Below are 21,026 nucleotides of genomic sequence, written 5' to 3'. Positions count from 1 at the left end.
TAGGAAGGGCATCCAGCGTAAAACATGTGCCAAATCAAATATGCGGATCACAAATGAGAATTTCATACCGGATCGGTCGAGGCCCGGGTTAACAACGACCGCCACAGGTATCGTTAGCCGACAGGGTACCGGTGGAAATTGGGCTACTGTTGGCCGAAGGAGGAGAAGGAGAGGAGGAAGGCGTCTACAGAGACGGCAGGAAAAGGAGCAGTGTAGGAGAGTAGAGGTTCGGGTTGGTACTTTAAATGTTGGTACTATGACGGGTAAAGGGAGAGAGATAGCTGATATGATGGAGAGGAGAAAGGTAGATGTGTTGTGTGTTCAGGAGACCAAATGGAAAGGGAGTAAGGCCAGGAACATTGGAGGTGGGTTTAAACTGTTTTATCATGGTGTGGATGGGAAGAGAAATGGTGTAGGGGTGATTCTGAAGGAAGCGTACAGTAAGAGTGTAATGGAGGTGAAGAGAGTTTCTGATAGGGTGATGATCGTGAAGGTGGAAGTTGAAGGGATGATGATAAATGTCATTAGTGCCTATGCTCCACAAGTTGGCTGTGAGATGGAGGAGAAAGAAAGATTCTGGAGTGAATTAGATGAAGTGGTAGATGGTGTACCTAGGAAAGAACGATTGGTGATTGGGGCAGACTTTAATGGGCATGTAGGTGAAGGGAACAGAGGTGATGAGGAGGTGATGGGTAGGTATGGTTTTAAGGAGAGGAATGTGGAAGGGCAGATGGTGGTAGATTTTGCTAAAAGGATGGAAATGGCAGTGGTGAACACGTATTTTAAGAAGAAGGAGGATCATAGGGTGACGTATAAGAGTGGAGGAAGGTGCACACAGGTGGATTATCTTCTGTGTAGGAGATGCAACCTGAAGGAGATTGGAGACTGTAAGGTGTTGGCGGGGGACAGTGTAGCTAGACAGCATCGGATGGTGGTCTGTAGGATGGTTTTGGAGGCGAAGAAGAAGAGGAGGAAAGTAAGGTTTGAAAGAAGAATAAGATGGTGGAAACTGAAGGAGGAAGAGTGTAGTGTGAGGTTCAGGGAAGAGGTCAGACAGAGGCTTGGTGGTGGTGAAGAGGTGCCGGATGATTGGGCAACTACTGCAGGAGTGATGAGGGAGGCAGCTAGAAAAGTACTGGGTGTGACATCTGGAAATAGAAAGCAAGACAAGGAGACGTGGTGGTGGAATGAGGAAGTGCAGGAGAGCATTAGGGGAAAGAGATTGGCAAAACAGAAGTGGGATCGACAGAGTGATGAGAAAAGTAGGCAGGAGTACAAGGAGATGCGGCAGCAGGTTAAAAGGGATGTGGCGAAAGCCAAGGAAAAGGCATATGAGGAACTGTATAAGAGGTTGGACACTAAGGAAGGAGAAAAGAATTTATACCGATTGGCCAAGCAGAGGGACCGAGCTGGGAAGGATGTACTGCAAGTTAGAGCAATAAAGGATGGAGAGGGAAATGTGTTGACTAGTGAGGAGAGTGTGTTGAGAAGATGGAGGGAGTATTTTGAGCAGCTGATGAATGAGGAAAATCAGAGAGAGAGAAGGTTGGAGGATGTGGAGTTGGTGAAGCAGGATGTAGATAGGATTAGTAAGGAGGAAGTGAGAGCAGCGATTAAGAGGATGAAGAATGGAAAGTCGGTTGGACCAGATGACATACCGGTAGAAGCGTGGAGATGTTTAGGAGAGATGGCAGTGGAGTTTTTAACCAGATTGTTTAACAGGATTCTGGAAGGGGAAAGGATGCCTGAGGAATGGAGAAGGAGTGTGCTGGTACCGATCTTTAAGCATAAGGGAGATGTGCAGACCTGCAGTAACTACAGGGGAATTAAGTTGATCAGTCACACCATGAAGTTATGGGAAAGAGTAGTGGAAGCCAGGCTGAGAGAAGAGGTGACCATCTGTGAGCAACAGTATGGTTTCATGCCGAGGAAGAGCACCACAGATGCCTTATTTGCTTTGAGGATGTTGATGGAGAAGTATAGAGAAGGACAGAAGGAGCTGCATTGTGTATTTGTGGATTTAGAGAAAGCGTATGACAGGGTGCCGAGAGAGGAGTTGTGGTATTGTATGAGGAAGTCAGGTGTGTCAGAGAAGTATGTGAGGGTGGTGCAGGACATGTATGAGGACAGTGTGACGGCAGTAAAGTGTGCAGTAGGTACGACAGACTGGTTCAGGGTGAAGGTTGGACTGCATCAAGGATCGGCCCTGAGCCCTTTCCTGTTTGCAGTGGTGATGGACAGGTTGACGGACGAGGTCAGACAGGAGTCTCCCTGGACTATGATGTTTGCAGATGATATTGTGATTTGTGGTGAGAGTAGAGAGCAGGTTGAGAAGAGCCTGGAGAGGTGGAGATATGCGCTGGAGAGAAGGGGAATGAAAGTCAGTAGGAGTAAGACAGAGTACATGTGTGTGAATGAGAGGGAGGGCAGTGGAGTGATGCGGTTGCAGGGAGAAGAGGTGAAGAAGGTGGAGGAGTTCAGGTACCTGGGGTCAACAGTGCAAAGTAATGGAGAGTGTGTTAGGGAAGTAAAGAAAAGAGTGCAGGCAGGGTGGAGTGGGTGGAGAAGAGTGACAGGAGTGATTTGTGATAGAAGAGTATCTGCAAGAATGAAAGGAAAAGTTTATAGGACTGTGGTGAGACCTGCGATGTTGTATGGATTAGAGACAGTGGCATTGAGTAAAAGACAGGAGGTGGAGCTGGAGGTAGCAGAGCTGAAGATGTTGAGGTTTTCGTTGGGAGTGACGAAGATGGACAAGATTAGAAATGAGTTTATTAGAGGGACAGCACATGTAGGATGTTTTGGTGACAAGGTGAGGGAGGCGAGATTGAGATGGTTTGGACATGTGCAGAGAAGGGACATGAATTATATTGGTAGAAAAATGCTGAAGATGGAGCCACCAGGTAGGAGGAAAAGAGGAAGACCAAGGAGGAGGTTCATGGATGTGGTGAGGGAAGACATGCAGGTAGTTGGTGTAAAAGAGGCAGATATAGAGGACAGGGTGGTATGGAGACGGATGATCCGCTGTGGCGACCCCTAATGGGAGCAGCCGAAAGAAGAAGAAGAAGAAGAAGAAGAAGAAGAAGTATAGAATGTTATATTGTTTTCTGTGGCTAAGGTTTGGTTTGGATTTTGATGCATGGATTTAATGATCTGCCTTTAAAGGGAATGGCAATGGAAGGGGTGTGTGTGTGTGTGTGTGTGTGTGTGTGTGTGTGTGTGTGTGTGTGTTAGCCATGAATGAAGAGCTGGCAAATCTGAAATAGCTTTTGATGGTGACTGTCTAAATATGAAAGGAAGAATGCATGTGTACATCACAAGACCTGTCACTTTAATCCAGAACATTCCCCCTCTGTTAGTAGTATGTATGTCATTTTAATACACAAAACATTCACTTCCATTATAACAGTGTTAAAAAACATTTATGATTATGAGTTCGAGGCAGAGGTTGAAAGTAATAAAATATTAATACTTCTTTGGTATCGGTACTTTACTTAATTATTTTTCGGAAAACTTTTCCATTCACTCATTAAATTTTTTACACAAATATCTGTACTTTCTACTTCTTTCATTTTCAAACCAGGCTCATTTCTTCAGTTTTAACCTATTTGGTGACATGATCGATATCTTTTCTTCTCACTTTCCATCAGTCTATTTCTTGTCATTGTGAGCAGCTGATGAACGAGGAAAATGAGAGTGAGAGAGAAGGTTGGATGGTGTGGAGATGGTGAAGCAGGAAGTGGATAGCATTAGTAAGGAGGAAATGAGAGCAGTGATTAAGAGGATGAAGAGTGGAAAGTCGATTGGACCAGATGACATTCTGGTAGAAGCATGGAGATTTTTAGGAGAGATGGCAGTGGAGTTTTTAACCAGATTGTTTAACAAGATTCTGGAAGGTGAGAGGATGCCTGAGGAATGAAGGAGTGTGCTGGTACTGATCTTTAAGAATAAGGGAGATGTGCAGACCTGCAGTAACTACGTGGGAAAGAGTAGTGAAAGCCAGGCTGAGAAAAGAGGTGACCATCTGTAAACAACAGTATAGTTTCATGCAGAGGAAGAGCATCACAGACACAGTATTTGCTTTGAGAATGTTGATGGAGAAATATAGAGAAGGTCATATAAAGGTATAAAGAAGGAGAAGAAGAAGAAGAAGATTGTCTAAAAGCAGCTTTAACCAGATAATGGGGTGATAAAGAATAAATAAAACTGTTCTTTATAAGTGTGTTTGTCCCTGATGAACGATTTTTCACAACCCCTGAGATGGCAAAAGGATGAAACCTTGAGAGGAACCAGACTCAAACGGTAACCTCATCCTGATCTGGGTCGTACCAAATGTCCATTTATTGCAGATAAACGATGTTGCTGGGTACAGTGATGGTGATCAGAAGCAAACTGTAGTCCTGAGTCAGTGTAGCAGACTGTTGACATTAACTACATTAAATCCATCCTCAAAGCTCCCGTTCTTACTCTGGAATTTCATGGAACCACCCAAGGCATTGGTGAAAAACATTCCCAGCTGCACAGAGTGGCCTCTAATCGAAGAGGACACTATCCAGAGGCAGGCCTGGACAAAGTGGGAAGATCCGTGGAGGGAAGAGGGGCAGGAACAGTCGTCACTTCCTGATTACCTGATCAACATCATCTTTTCTCTGCTTTTGTTCTATATTGTGACTGTTCAGCCTGGATACATTCATTAACACAATTAAAAATAATTTTTTTATTAATATATTAATATGATGTTGACTATTGCAAACATTTTTTTACTGCTCCTTCAAAAATATGTTATTTTCTCTCGTTCAAGCCCCTAATATTTAGGTTGCGTTCCGCTCCCGCCTGCAAAAGGCCCAAGGTAAAATGTATACGCAGTTTTATTTTCAATGCACTGACTGCTTCTTCATGCTACTCTGCTTTTAGTTTAACTTGCTTCCTTTTTTAATATTAAATAATAATAATAATAATAATATTAATATTAAAAAATAAACGGAAAATAAACATACATGTTTCGTTTTTGTTGCGTTTGACTTTTTGTGTAAATTATGAACATGGACATAAAAAAATTAACTATTCAGAACATAGGACTTCAACTGAAATAATTTCTAATAAAAAACAGGCCTTTCTTTAATAATGAAGTAATATCTGTAGCACATTGTGCCTCGCTAGTCTAGCGCACATGAACCACGCAAGAGTTCGCTTTCGACCTTGCCTGTAAAACATTTATTTTATTTTAGTTGTCATTGTTGCTTTTGTGCCCATACTTCTTTCCTTTGACTAGAGTAAAAAAGTGTAGTCAGTGCTTCAACTTTTACCAGTAAACATGTCCTGAATCAGATTTTACCCTGTGGAATTGAATTTTGGATTATTTAATATTACCATTAAAAATGCACTGCTGAAAGGCTAATAAAGATGGTAATGAGCAAAAAATGAAGAACTACTTGCCTATTGGACAGCATCCTAGAACGTTTTTTTGACATTGCTCTTATTTATATGTGAACTACTCTTAAAGACCTTAGTAGAGTCTTTAACCACTTGAGCAAGGCAGGCACCTACGAAGGTTGGATATATACAGTACAGGGTAGGTGTATAAAACCAACATCATAAAAATGACCACATACCAAAATTGGACTCACGCTGGAGTTCCCCTAGGAAGCTGTAGTGGAGGGGCATGGTGTGAAACTAGCAACAATAGATTGGGGTTTTGCATGGTTTCGCAGATGGTGCTTTGTACAGAGGCATTTTTCACACTCTAACTAGCAAATTTTCACACTCTACCTAGCAAAACATCCACCGTCTTTTAAAGCCTCAGCTGAACTGTGGAAATTGCAGCAGCTAGCCATCAGAGTGAATTACTCAGCTGGACCACTGTAGTCCCACACACTGCCGTCTTTCTGCACACTGGCGGAACAGTAATCCAGGATTTTACTCCATGGAAAATCTATGAAACACAAACTACTAATAATCAGAAAGGTCTATGATGGAGTGATTATGAAGGGGGCGTGGGTGCATTATTTTAGACGTTTCTTCTTGTTTGAATCGTTCTTCAAGAGCTGTCACTATACTTAAAAAAAAGACTGGTATGTTTAACTCTGTAAGCATTTTGGTGAAGTTTAAATTAACCTTAAAACATAAAATATTTGTCATCTACAAAATAAGTGAGTCTAGAAGCTAGCTTGTATCATACATATGTAATGTATATATAGTGTACCATTTCAATGTGAGGAAGCACATTGTGTTCAGATTTGAGCTAGTTAGGGCACCCAAATGTACATTGCAAATTTACCAAGACATTCTACATGCTGAGATCAAGTTTTTTTTTTTATTACTTTGCTAATTTCCACAAATTTCAGACAAAAAGTAGACTTAGGCTAATCCCTTATGTCTATTGTCACATATGCTGTAAAGATTTTGTTTCTTATGGACCTCAAATCAGAACAGTATGACACTGGTTTCAAGTGAAGCAACACATTTTAAGGCTACTTAAACACAGCATTGCTTGGCAAAGAAAGAGTTTACACAGAAAACATGGGCCAATTGAAGTATACAGGATGTGAGTTAGCTAGCATAGGTCTTTACTAATGAATAAGAATATTAGTTTGCATTAAGGACTGAAAAGTCAGCCTAAGGCTTATACAAACAGAGTTTACTTTGCAAACTGTGAAATATTTAAAGTTGGCGAGAAAAATAAGAGAGCTTACAGACATATTGCTAAAGGCAACAGAGAATAGATGACTAGTTGCATTTCATGAAGCAATAGTTGTTGCAAATTGACACACATCTATTTTAACAATGGCCTATGAAGGTTTTTGAGAAAAGATTCCATGAAGATCACCTGAAGCTGATATTTTACCTTATGTCTTAGCTCACAGCTTTGCACAGTGCTTTAGATTTTTGAAAATATTGCTACAATCTGACCAAATGGCTATATTTGAGAGGTCCCCTGAAGAGCAACCGACCATAAGGTTTGCTTTTACATTTCAGTTATTCATTTAATTACAATTTCATTTAGGGCTGAAACGATTCCTTCAGTAACTCGAGTAATTTGAATACAAGAAAAAAATATCATTGAGGCAAATCACTTTGGTTAGTCCATTTAAATACACACGGAGCATTGCGTTTTACCACGGACCATTATTACTGACGCACTGCCTGCTAAACTCTGGTGTGCTCTGGACAGGTAAGCACACGTTGCAGAATGAAAAAAAATGAAGGAAAGGGGAGAAAACAGAGAGAGGCGAGGAGAAGGTTCATATGGAAGCCCGTTTCTGGCACATAAATATATATATATATATTTTTTGCCTAATTTTGACTTTATTTCTCGTAAACATCCAACAATACTTATTTGATGATTTTTTAAATGTATATATTTGTATTTGCATTTAGATGTAATATGGCAGTTACGTACACAAAATGGGTTTAGTTTTCATGAATATCCTTGTATGCAGTGTAATGCTCTTCAATGGAAAAAGTACTTCTTATTCGATTACTCGATTAATTGGTGGATACTTGATTACTAAAATAATCAATAGCTACAACCCTAATTTCATTTATACTGATAATGTTAGTTGGTCATCTTCTTCATTAATTGCATTGATTTGATCAGGGTTGATTTGGTTTTCAGTGGATTTGGAGTTTATTCCAAGAACATCTGTCCATCGTAGGGCAACACACACATTCAAGCCTAGATAACTCATAATCCAGGTGTGTTTGGGAGGTGAGAGGACACTAAAGAAACCACACAGACCATGACCCTATCTTAGGATCAAACCAGGGGCCTGGGATATGTGTCACTGATTTAACCCCCTGCACTACACTGGTTGTAACATTGGTGTTAAGGTATATGCCTGCTAATGTGTTACAGCAACCTGCCATTTGTGTCAACATCTCGGTTTGGAGTAATGGTTAAGAATTAATAATAAAACCAGACCTTTAGAGGAAAATGTTTGCTCTGTTTTGACCTTGACACACTTTTTTTTTTTTTCGTAAACTGATGCCAATGGAATTGCTTAGACACGATAAATCAGTGATTTAAAAATGTAAATAGTTTACCCATAAAGGTCTTTCAGAGGATAAATTGTTTAGATACAAACGAGCAGTGAAATGATTGAAATGGAAAAATGAATGTCAGTGTTGGTAGGCGTAAAGAGACTCGCAATAGGACCATGCGGCGCGTCTGAAGCAGGCCGGCCCCACTGCAGTGTGCGCGAGGCCCGCGGAGAAAGCGCTGGCCGGCCGGGGAGGCGGAGGACGGGGAAAGGAGCGCGAGGAGGATCCGGGAGTCCGCGGCAACAAACCAGAAAAAAGGGTGCTCAGGCCTGGGACTTGAAATAAAAAACGGAAAAAACGGGTAATTAACGTTGTGCTCCGCTTTCATAACACACTGCCCCTTCGTTATAAAGAAAAAAACCCCAGCCTTTGTGCAGGGCGCTGTTGAGGGAGAAAGTGGTAGCGGTGTGAGTCGCGCGCGGGGTCGCGGAGAGACGGCGAGCCGCGTTTCCTCCTCCGCTGCTGCAGATGTGAGATTCAGACGTCGCGCTTTTTATGCACTTGAACTTGAGCAGGTTTTTTTTTGTTTTCTCGCGATTTTGAGATTGCACAGAAAATCCGTTTTTTTGTGTTAAACCATTGAGTCTTATTTGTTAATCCGAATTCCTAAGAGCTGTTTTAGTGCTTTCTTCAATCGCCAAATGCAGGTGACCGGCACACGCGCGCGCACACACGCGCTTCCGCTATATCAACCTAAAAAACCCCGACAGACACATTGATACTATTCGTGATCTGGGCAAAGCGTTAAAGACACACACACGCACACACACGCACACACAAAAAAAACCCTAAACGATTTATGTTTCTGATTTCTGATGATCTGATTTCCTGCTGAAATTCAAAACCCTGATTTATAGGACCTGGTAATGTGAAAAGGAATTGGCGCGTGCACCGTCATTGTATTATAGGCTATAAAATCCCAAACGTATAGCCGAGTATAACATTTACCAACTTCTGCGAGTAAAATGGCGTTGGAAGCTGTAGCACAACCCTATATGCAATTCATATGTCTTTCCTGGAGAGGGGATATCGCAGGCAGTACTGCTGGCCACAGAAAAGCCCATCCAGCATGCACAATTACACACACACGTGCTTTTGTGTAGTGCTGAAATGGGATTCAGATATCACCTGTATGCATGCACTGGTGGACAATTAATATTTTGGAAGCAGATCTCCAGGAATTTTTTTTTCTTAAACTTCAAGACAGAATATAGAAACTATGGGTTTGGGAGTGCTGGATGCAGTGTAGTGTAGGAAGAGTACTTCAGGGTGACTTGTGACTTGTTGCCTTGTAGATTTATGTTGGATGTTATATCGTGTCAGGAAGATGGGAAGATGCGGTCCAGATGTATTTATCTCCCACCATGTAGCTGAAACATATTTATACGGTTGGATAAGGACACCAGAATCCGATGGGGCAAATAAGATTAGGGTAGTAGGACGTGCTATATTTGGAACTGTTGCATCCAAACGTATTGTATTTGAACTAGAATTGCTTACTAGAGGCAGTGTGATTTGCTTTTGTCTTTACAGGAAACAACGTAGGATCACGTAGGATTTGTTTTTATTTTGATCTTTTTTTTTTTTTTTATCACTTTTGTACCGTATTGACGAGTGATTCATTCGGTGATGCCATCCAACACGGTCACCACCACCACCACCACCACCAACACCACCACGGCTCCTTTTAAAAGCTCTGACTTCAACGGTGGGGGAAATCGCATGGTAAGAGTGTGCTCTTTGCAGGACTGAGGTATTAAGTGTACATAATGTCAGTAATGACTACCAGAGGTGAACATATGAATAAGACCCGAGTCACAATCTGCAATATCATTTCAGTTCGTTTCATCATACCACTGATATTGGTCTTGAATGCTTAATTACCTCCTATTTAGGATTGAAATGTAAAGTATTAAATAGTATGTAGGATTAATTCATAAATATGCACTCTATTTAGTAAATAGGGACGCAATTAATATATGTCTGAAATCTGATGAAGCAGCCTCAGGTATTTTTTCTAATACTAAGTAAAAAAAAAAAAAAAAAAAAAACACACCATAGACGTATTCCTGACAAGCGGTGAAAAGGGCGTTCACTTCAAGTATTTTGAAGCATTATCAGTAATAGAAAATGGCCAGATGTTAGGAAAATTTACTGTACAATTAAATAGAATTAGGGCATGTTTGACTGAGTGGTTCACCCAACTAAAATTCACCCGTTTCACATTTCACCTGGTACAGATGTTTCACAAGATGTTTACCGTCCGCACCGTTTTAAGACGGCCTGACATCGGTTCCTTTTCTATCGTGTATTAACATGAACGAAACTCCCTTCGCTTCGAATCGCGAGCTGGGATAATAATTGCGTACTCCCCCAGGGGCTATTTGGATCACGACGTATTGTATTTAAACACCCATGCATTGTTATCCTCCTCATCCCCCGGGAGATTTGTGCGGCTGTGTCATGCAAGTGTTTGGTGACGTGGGTGTTGGCTTGTGGATCGGAGGATGCTGTATGGCTGATTTATAGACGAATTCATTCTCTTCCTCTCCACCCGCCGAGCCGTGAGAGGCTCGCTGTAGTCCTGTTGCCTGGCAACAAGGCTCGCCTTAAATGACTGGCCATTTGCCAGAAATACAGCCCAGCTATAGACAATGTTAAGGGAGTTTCACAACGGGCAACGTCAAGTTTCCAAAATTTCACTTTTTATTTTAATTTAAAATGATTTACTGGTTGACGTGTTGTGTGAGAAAGAATCCCCAATTTTTTTTTTGTTTGTTTTAATAGTAATAGTGTAGTAATATTCAGTCATTGTCATTGGGAATGAATTAATTTGATCATTTAAAAGAAATGAAATCATTTTATATTGAATGTACATAATTGAAAGGATATTAGTTATAAGTAGGGATCAGTAGTCATTGCCCACGCAGCTCCTTCAGACCTTTGGTCATGGTGGACAGGTTCACTATCCCCTATTAACATGGTTTAAAGCACTGCTATTTAGTCAAGTCTAGTGTCTTGACAACCTTCGGATCGTCTTTTCTTGCCCCTACACCCTAGGGTGCTTGGCTGGCATGGAGACTGGGTGTTGGAGGGGAGGGGAGACACAGTTGTTGCAGACAAAGAGCAAAGAGAAGGAGGGAAGTGAAAGAGCTGCCAAATGTCTTTGTAAGTGTGTCAAGTGGGAGCCGAGAGTGGTAGGTCAGCTCTGGGGCTATAGAATCCTCACTTCATCGTGCCTAAAAGGGAGGTGTCACTCAAGTGCCGGCTTTTCTCATTATCTAAATATCCTCGTTGGGACAAAAAAGAAGAAGGGCATAAAGAGAAAACCCATTCACCCCTGTTCATGTTGGGGTGTGTCTCTGTCTTTGGCAACCTCTGGCGTGCACAGTTTACGAAAAGTGTGCCAGCCATAGCAACGGATCTGAGGTAGATGATGATGATGTCGTCCTGCCTTCCCAAAATGCGTTAGAGGATTCAAACTGGTTTAAACTCCTGCATGCTCTTAGAGCACTATTGAACATTTATATCCATTAGAGCTTCAATATGATATTGATACAACGATATAATAAGATCATGATACATTATGTATAGAAGTCAGGTGTGTGTGGTATTTTTGTAGCTTCTTCGTGACAACAGATAGCACACAGTGTTTTATACAGTTATACATTGCGAAAATATATAATTTGATGTACTGTATTTCATGTATCATGCAGATCTTTTTAAGTATTGGGATACCATTTTTTTTTGCTTTATCGCCCATATCAAACACCTTTCCAACTTATTCCCATAACTAAACCTTGTTCTGTAAGTTGTTAGTGTTGATTTAAAAAAAACATCTGTATTGATTTTTTTTTTTCTTCCATTAACCGATGTATTCAGAACACTTTACATGGTCTGGGTAGCAGGTATATGTGTGTGTGTGTGTGTGTGTGTGTGTGTGTGTGTGTGTGTGTGTGTGTGTATACCAATTAAATAAGAATTAGGTGGTAGGTATAGACATTATTTTAATATCATTTATTACTTTCAGGTCAAAATGTCCTAAACATAATTTCTGAAAAAAACAAAACAAAAAAACCCCAGATTTGTAGTGTTTCCTAAAAATTTTAAAAATGCAAAATTCAAACAGTGATTATTCAGCCAAATGGAAAGAACAGGTCATGTTCGAAAGAGCCAATCGTAATTTTGTTCCAAAGTAACAGACAATCAGTGTGAAAACAAGCCACTTACATGACAGAAACAGATGGAAACAGTGGGAGGTGTGGTGTGATGCATTTGTGACATGGAGGCTCTTTGTCATTTGGGCAGACTGACAGTGTGAGCCGGGAGATGGAGCTGGCTGTGGCGGACAGGCCAGCGTTCAGCACTCCGGCCCGCAAAGTCGGACGGCCCAGCCGCAAACGCAGAGACTTCCTTGTGAGTATTCTGCAGTCTGCGTTCGGTTCAGCTCTAACACGCAAACGTGGCGGCGGGTATTATTATTATTATTTTTTAAGGAAGAAAGCAGAAAAACAGGATACGCAGGGAAGATATGTCTGAACACAAAATATAGGGGAGTTGTGGTTTTTTTTTTTTTTTTTTTTCTTTCTTTCTCATCAACAGCGCCTTACACTCGTTAATGACTCAGTAGGAGAAGAAAAACACTTCCTGAAATAAAAAGAAAAAAAACCCTTAAATTTTGAACATATTCGAAAACAAATACCGCATGTAACTGGATCTAAAAAAATGAATTATTAAGTCGTAAATAATTACGATTTCTCACAGCAATTGCAAAATTCATTAGTATGCTCAATTGATTGAGAAATTGGATTTCATCTGGGCAGCGGGTGTATGTGTTTACCTGACTGCAAGGCTGAAGGCTAACTAGGGCTGCAGCTCATGTTGCCCTGCATGCGTTCTTATCCTGTCTAAAGTCCTGACCCATAACAGAAATCATGTCTGGGTCACAGGGTCACCGAGGTTGTCGCACGTCACTTATTCTTTCTCACAAGCCGAGCGCCGAATCATTAATCTTCCTCTTTCACTCTCAATTTCTCTACATTTTTAAGTTGTTTTTTTTTCTTTTTTTTTTTTGCACATCCGTCTTAATTCTTCTCATATTTCCTTTTGTTTCTCATTGTCAGGCTGTAAAAGTCAACTCGTGTTTTTTTTTTTTTTTTTTTTTTTTTTTTAGTGTGCACCCCCTGCTAAAAACTTTCTGTCACAGACGCCATTTTCCTGCGTTTGAAAATAATCCTAGCTGTTGCATAATTAATCTGGAGAGAGCATGTCAGAGCACATGGCACTCATTTACCCCACATCCGCTCCTCCTTTTTCCCCCTGGGGCTTTCTGATTTGATTAACCCCAATATACCCTCCCTTCAACAGGTAATTGTGGCAGTAGTAGGGGAATTTCAGTTCATACATTAGTGGACTGTCGTATTTTCATGCTGCCTTCGAAATTTTCGATGAAATGGAACCGTATATGAAGATGTCCCTCAGGGAAGTAATGAGAAAGGTGTTCTCCCTCTCACAAGCTTTTGTGCACCACTTTTCTTCCTGACCCAGTAATGGTATTGTGTGCGTGTTTTGCGTGTGTGCGGTTTTTTTTTTTCAAGCGCTATTTTTACACTGCAGACTAGTGTCGGTTGAGGCGTCTCCTTCCTTTTTTAAGAAATGTCAGACTACACATGTGCAGGTTTCATAGCTGGTGCAGGGAAGGTGCTTTGTGCTGTATATTTTCGCTTCAGTCAACATCTGTTCATTGCTCATGCCGCTCTGCATTTGATTTGTGTGTACTTAATGCCATGTTTATTGGTTGCAATTTGCCAGCTGTTTTATTATTTGTTAGAGCTGAGTAATGGTTCCTTTTTTTTTCCGCTTTATGAGGCCGAGGGCAGAGGAAAATAAAACTCCGAGCCCACTGGCTTCTTTCTGACAAACAGCCAACATTCCTCTCATACTTCTGCCTCTTTGTAACACCGAGCGGAAAGAAAAACAAACAAACGGAAAGAATGCACCATAAAGCATATACAGAAATTTTGTATCATATACAGTACGATACAGAAGTAAAAACACATGAAGATTATTATTCAAACGCATGAAACGACAAGCACTAAAGATGAAATATATAAATAATGCAGTAATTAAGTGCACTGATATGCAGTTGTCTAAGGAAATTGGCAAGTAGGTTGCTCTAATTATTGTAAAACGTAAGATTGTTTTTGTCATGAACTGAAAAGGTGCCACTTTTCTTTAAAAGGGAAAATGGTACTAAACTGCGCTATTTTTCACTGCCACATAAATACAGGACATTTAAATTGAATAAATTAATTTTAAGAAAAATATGTCTCAACACATCATCTTCCCATTTGAAAAAGTGAAGACCCGGTTACGTCCTGACCCTCCAGAGAACATCGAAAAAACACCAGTCCAGCAGTGGATCTAGCGTTTCTTTAGCAGGAGACATAAAATGGCCGTGTTCGGTGTCTGCCTTCTTTGATTTCCTCTTCCTGAGACCGGCTCTGACACTCAGAGCCGGTGAGGCGAAGCAGCAGCTGCGAGTCTGAAGAGCAACTCCACCGTCAGCCCGGCTGAGCCGAGGCCCTAAATCTGTCTTCCTTGATTTCAGCAGTTTCTCATATCAATCTTTTACCACTCTTGAGAGCTCCTAAACGCAGGTGGTTGGTTCAGTGGCCTGATATGTCTTCGTGTGAGGAGATTAATAAGCCGCCATACAGGATACGTTGTCATAAAGCATTGGGGCTTCGTGTCGGGTGACGTAACACCACTTTCATATGCTGGGAACCGTGTCCAATAAGTAAAACACACTTTAAAAAGAGCCATCATGGTATGGAAGACTCTCGTTCTGCAGCCTCTCAAACGTCCAAACCAAATGATCATTGTAAAGAATGCATGATGGTAAAGAAAATACATTTTTAGCTATTTCTACTTGGATGTTAAAACTCTTTAAAGACACTATGATCAACTGAGCACAATATTAGCCTTCAGCCATAACCACTCTGTACCCTTCCCCCAAAGCATCTGGGCTTTTCAGGAACAAAAAAAAAAGATCACTGCTGAAAGTGTTTATGCCTACCCGCAAACGCTCCCCCATTTTGCCACCAGGTTCCTTCTTACATGCCATATTTATTTTCCTGCATGTAGCGCAGGACCGTTTCTGACATCGTTCCTTCATGCTATAGAACAGTTGTGAATGGAAAACCGTGGGGTGATTTTTTTTTATTTCTATACATTATAATAATTTTTTTTTCTCAAGGTAAAAGTAATGTCTGGGTACCAAAATGTATAGAAAGGCAACTACAGAACATATGGCAAAGGTATGAATTTTTTTTCAACAGTTTACTAGTTTCAGTATATAAAAGGTACAGTCCTGTTCTCAGCGAGCGTAAACCGCTGAAGTTTGTGGCTTTGCTTTTCCGGAAAAAAGACCTGCCATGGCTATGAAAACATTTAACACATGCAGCACCTATATTTAGTAATTGTCACACTTTTTTTCTATAGGTTTCGAAGGTTAAGTTGTAATTTTTCTAAAAATAAATTGTGATATATTTTCATCAAATAAAAATAAAACAAATGGTTTTCCGTCATTTGCCGTTTTCTTTGCATTTTTAGAGATATAAGTCAAAGTAAAGAAGTTTGGGCTCTGATATATACTTAAGTAAAAAGTAGGAGTTATTACTACCTGTTTTAGTGTCACGCTGGTTACTGGACGTCACGTGATATTAATATTAGGGCTGTCAATCGGTTAAAATATTTAATTGTGATTAACGGCATGATTGTCACGAGTTAACTCAACGTTAATCGCAACCAAATCTTACATTTTTATCTGTTCTAAACGTACCTTAAATAAATACTTTTCAAGTTTTTAATACTCTAATCAGCATTGGCATGGACAAATATGGATGCTTTGTTTATTATTAGTGAATCCATACTCAATATAGAGCATGAAGGCAAAATACTCTTGTAAATGTTTAAAAAAATAATTATGGTGTTCCAAATTACATTAAACTTCAGGACACCAAACGGAACCTTTGCTTTGTTTCCACACGGACGGTTAATAAGGTGATACCGGAGAAACTGTACCTTTTCTAACTATCATACGGATTACATAATCACAAAATATTTGCTTTCTTTTTATACATTTTTATTATGTCTGTAAGGCAAGTATTTACTGAGTTGTTTTATTTATGTCTGTGAAGAGAGATGGCAGTGAGTGCACCCTGTCTGTTATTTTTACAAAAGCACAGCGTTTTTTGTTATTATGAGTGTATACAAATGAAAGTAGACCCTTTACAGATTCAAATGATGTACTGCTCTTATTTGCATGATTCTTTTAAGCGTTATGAGGAAAAAAATGGCCCAAAAAACTGTGCATTTGTCCAGTTAAGTTGAGTTGAGTTGAGTTGAGTTGAGTTGAGTTGAGTTGAGTTAAGTTAAGTTAAGTTAAGTTAAGTGTGTGTATCAGGGCGGATTTTGGTGCTGATTTGAGACTTGGCACATCAGTAAAGCAATAATTTACTTACAAATTTGAATATAAAATGTATTTTCGGTGGAGTTTATTTATTTATGTATATCTGAATAAAGAAAGGACGTCGTGAATAAACGTGTGTCGCGCTGAAGGTTTTACTTTCGCCTTTTTTACATGTATTCGTTTATATTTTTTTATAGAAATGGTCAAACAGAAATGTGTGCGTTAATAAAATTAATGCCATTAAAATTAATTTGTGCTAACGCGTTAACACGTTAATTTCGACAGCCTTAATTAATATATTAATACAAAACCTAATACTTAATAAATGTATCCAGGCTGAACATCCACCATATAGAACACAAGCAGAGAAAAGATGATGATCAGGTGATCAGGAATGTGTCTGTTCTCAGTCATGTTTACATCGCTGACTCCCTCTGTCTCATCCGCATTAACCCCAGACTTCTTGTTGCCTTTTGGCTTGCTCAATGTTAGCTTCATAAACTTTGACAAGTGACAAGTGGCTGAAAACGGCCGCAATGAGAAGAAAAACTATTGACATTTCACCAAATAGATTACAACTAAAGTAACGAGCCTGTTTTGAAAATGTAAGAAGTAGAAAGTACAGGTTGTTCAAAATGGAATAAGTGAAAGTATAAAGTTGTATAAAAATAAATAGTGAAGTAAAGTACTGATACCAGAAAAATCTACTTGAGTACAGTAACGAAGTATATTATACTTTTATACGAAGTATCTATTAGTTAATTTATACTTTGTTACTTCCCACCAGCATGCTTCACGGAGAGGGAAACACTGGCTTGTTTACTGTGTGTACTTTTAAAATAATCATGCCATAACATGCTTTGCCACATGTTTACTGTAGTTAGGCTTGATTTTATTAATTTGTTTATTTTTTATATGAGACAGGGCTTCATCTCCACTTCATACATGCAGAATGGTGTCACATGCGGAGAGTAACCTTTACTTGTTATATGCATCCTTAAAAAATCCTTTGATGTTGATGTTTTCGCCTTTTAGCAGCCTCCCTCACGAGGTGTTGTCTCGCTCCTTTGTCTGTTACAGAGGGACATCCTGTTCTCGGTAAAGTCACCGTAGAGCCCCGTTTCCTCCACTCTTCTTGGTACAACGAAATGTTTCTGAAATTCGTTTGTACTTCTCTTCTGATCGATACTATCCCTTTGAACTATGAGCATCCTCTACATGCTTTTTAAGCTCTTTGAAGACTGTGGCTTTAGCAGACCAATGAACCTAAGATGGAGTCTGAAAAAGAGCACACTCAAACAGCTGAACCTTATTTGGGTTTAATCAGAATGACTTTATCGATAGCGAGTGTAAAATGTTTAAGTTTAAACATGTGCAAACAGGTTATTAGGTACTATAGTATTGCCAAAACTTTGTGGACACTGGCCATCACATCTATAAGTGAGTTTTTATACAAGTTGCTGAAACAAAATTGTGGAAGCAAACAATTGCTTAGAACGTCTTTGAATCCCGTAGAATGATGACTTCCTGTTACGGGACCTAAGAGGCCCAAACCAGGAAGTAATGATTTGCCAGTGCAGGAATGGAAGAACTCGAGAGGTCTGTAAAGAAACCATCTCACTGAATACCTTTGAGATAAACTGGAACACTGACTGCACAACATGTTTTCTCACTTAACCTGACTTCATCTAATGAATTTGTGGCTGAAGGAGCACACATCCCCACAGCCACACTTTAATTCACTTTTGTAATCTACCTTTTCCAGAAGATCGTCAATGTAGCACAGGAATCTGGAATGGCGCATCCAACAAACTAAACTGAGTGTAATAGTCTACGCTGTATGCGAAAGTTTTTTTTAATTATATCCTTTTTGTTTACAATGGCGTTTTAGTGGCGTAAAATGTAAAAGTTTTAAGTTTAAAAGAAGTTGTAGCACTACGAGAACAAAGCGTCGAGCGCCAGTGTTTAACTCCTTCATGAGCAACAACATAACATCTTCGAATAGCATGTAGATGGAACCATCGATATCATTCAGACTGCACAAAAGAGGCAGTTTTTCGGAATAAATTAAGTTTTTTACATAACCTCTGCAGTGTCTGTTTACTAATTAGAGCTTAGTGCTGATAAAGCAGGAGTTAAAATCTAACCTAAAGTAGGATTGACCCAAATCCTCCACACCCAATTTATGCAGAAGAGTGAAACGTTTCTTGCTATTTCTTCGGGTGAGACTCTAATCTCATATTGCTGCGACTTTGTTTTCCCAGTATTTTGACTTTATTGTCGTAATTTCGACTTTGTTCTTGTAATGCTACGACTTAAATCTCTCAATCTACGATTTTTTTTTATTTATTTTCAAAACGCTGTTGTAATTTTTTGCACTAGATAATATAAAACAGCTAAATACAGAAGTACAAACCTGTAAAAATCAATGCATCTTATATAAAGTAGCTCCAGTGTAACACACTCAGAACACACTGAGTAAAAGTGCTACTATTAAGTCTGAGGTTAACAAAACTGAGATATGAAGTGAAGAGCAGCTTGATTATCAGCAGCTCTACACAACTACGTCTGATGCTTGCCATTGAACTTGGTTCAATTCACTTCAGGTTTTTTTATGTATTGCTTTTAAACAATATTTTTGAGCAAGCCAATAGTGCCAGTGGCGAGGAAAAACTCCCTGAGATGGTATGAGGAAGAAACCTTGAGAGGAACCAGACTCAGTAGGGACCCAATCCTCATCCATAGTAGAAGTTTAAAACATTTCAGGCATGGAACCAGCAGAGCGTTGTCAAATTCTATGCTGTGTGCTTCAGAATAAGATGACCATCCACTGTGGCTTTGCGCAGTCTTTTGCTCCGTGGCTGAGTTGCTTCTGTTCCCAAACGCCTCCATTATCCAATTACACCACTTACAGTTTACTGCAGAACATCTTGCCGGGATGAAATTTTACAAAATGACTTCTGACATCCTGTCAGAACACTACACTTAAATTCACAGAGCTCTTCAAATTGATCCTCTTATTGTTATTAATATTAATATTAATAAATGAATTCATTTGATTATTTTCAAACAAATGTTAGTTAATGCATACTGCATGTGTAGGGGGCTGAATTTACTCACCTGTGGCAATGGGTCTGATTGAAACACCTGAAATCAACATTTATATGGTGGGTCTCAAAACAGTTGCTATTGAGCATCAAGGCGGCATTTCGAGTCGAACGCAGAGCTTCAATGTTGTAGAACATCAAAAAGATCAAGCTAGCTAGCTCGTTTAGCTAGCTAATGTTTCTGCAGGTTGGGTGTTGAGCACAGGTTTGTTCGCTTGTTTAATTTGCAGATCATCATCACCACACTGTTTCTCTTTGAATCTTCTGAAACCGAAAAAGAAAAGCGATTTTTTTAATGCAAGGGACACTTATCTTTCTGCACTCTCTCATACGTCGCTGATGCAGCCTAAGCTCGTGGTGCTTGACTTTCTGCAGGAAATTTCAAATTTGTATTCCCTTTTATTTGGCTTTACAGACTTTGAGGTTAAATGTAGTTTTTACTTGCTAAATGTAACAACATTGAATATTTTGTTGAAAAAAGCTAGTAAATTGAATTATACTCAGAAAGGTCCATTAAAGTGAAGCATGCACTGAGAGTATACTATATGAGTTTTATTACTTTCCACCCTGGTAAGAAGTCATTTGTACCTGCTGCTTTATTGCCTGGCGTGTTGACGTTAAAGCGGTAATAATCGTGTTTTAGGACGCATCAGCAAAAACGTCTTCATTACGTATGTCCCACTTTATTTGCCCTCAGTTGCATACTTAATTAAAAGCAAATGTAAAGTTTTTTTTTTTTTTTTTTTTTGAATGGATTTCCTCGTGTCTGAGCAGCTGAGCCGTCATCCCTATTACTAAAAGGCTAACGTATATAAATTACACTAAGATGTTGCTGTTGCAGAGTAATTCAGACTAATGAACTTGAAGTTTATATGCATTAACAACAGCTGGCTTTAAATACAGGTTAATATAAGAAAGCACTAAGACTTTATAAAATGAGGTTTTACTTCATACTAAACTAACTAGGAACCACTTTATATACCCGGAAAGTATGTCTCAGCGTTATTGATTTTTTTTTTTTCCTGTTTATCCACAACTTGTTTTTGTGATTCTGATTAATCCCAAAACGGGAAGTTTAAAGTATCAACCGATACACTGCCACTTTTTTGCAGGGGAGCAAAAATGAATTTCTGTTCATATTTTCAGAGAATTGTATGTATACACGCTAAAAGTACATGCTTACATTGCTTCAACATAAAGCAATACGGATTGGTAACTACTTCAATTACTACCTACTGCAGTTATCCACTGAAGACAGTGACACTGAAACTGTACAGCAAATGGTGGGTCCTGTAAATGTAAGAGGCAAATGCAGTGCAGTTTGTGTAACATTGCTATTTCTCACATGAATTTCATTTAAAAATTTGTCAAATCGCATCACATAATAGCAATTATTAGTTCATTAA

General features: G+C 39.5%; 1 protein-coding gene across 7 annotated transcripts in view; it reads left to right on the top strand.

Moving 5' to 3' along the window:
- Nucleotides 1-8,012: 8,012 nt before the first annotated feature.
- The window catches only part of dnmt3ab (DNA (cytosine-5-)-methyltransferase 3 alpha b), a 56,855-nt gene continuing 43,841 nt past the window's right edge, over nucleotides 8,013-21,026 (top strand). For 2 of the 7 annotated variants that reach the window (XR_014533988.1, XM_083543636.1), the window contains exons 1-3: nucleotides 8,014-8,341; nucleotides 9,574-9,765; nucleotides 12,349-12,456. Coding sequence is in view for 5 of the 7 variants with exons in the window: in XM_083543636.1 (XP_083399762.1) it covers nucleotides 9,670-9,765; nucleotides 12,349-12,456 (204 nt within the window). In the remaining 2 variants the exon portion in view is untranslated. Of the gene's footprint in view, nucleotides 8,342-9,573; nucleotides 9,766-12,348; nucleotides 12,457-21,026 lie in introns of all 7 variants that reach the window. The other 5 variants (XR_014533989.1, XM_083543640.1, XM_083543637.1 and 2 more) reach the window with 4 other exon arrangements.

Source organism: Silurus aristotelis (assembly GCF_946808225.1).
Source record: "Silurus aristotelis genome assembly, chromosome: 6".
In the NCBI taxonomy this organism is placed as follows: Eukaryota; Metazoa; Chordata; class Actinopteri; order Siluriformes; family Siluridae; genus Silurus; species Silurus aristotelis.
The sequence above is the reverse complement of the archived record's forward strand: the minus strand, read 5'-3'. Positions and strand labels throughout refer to the sequence as shown.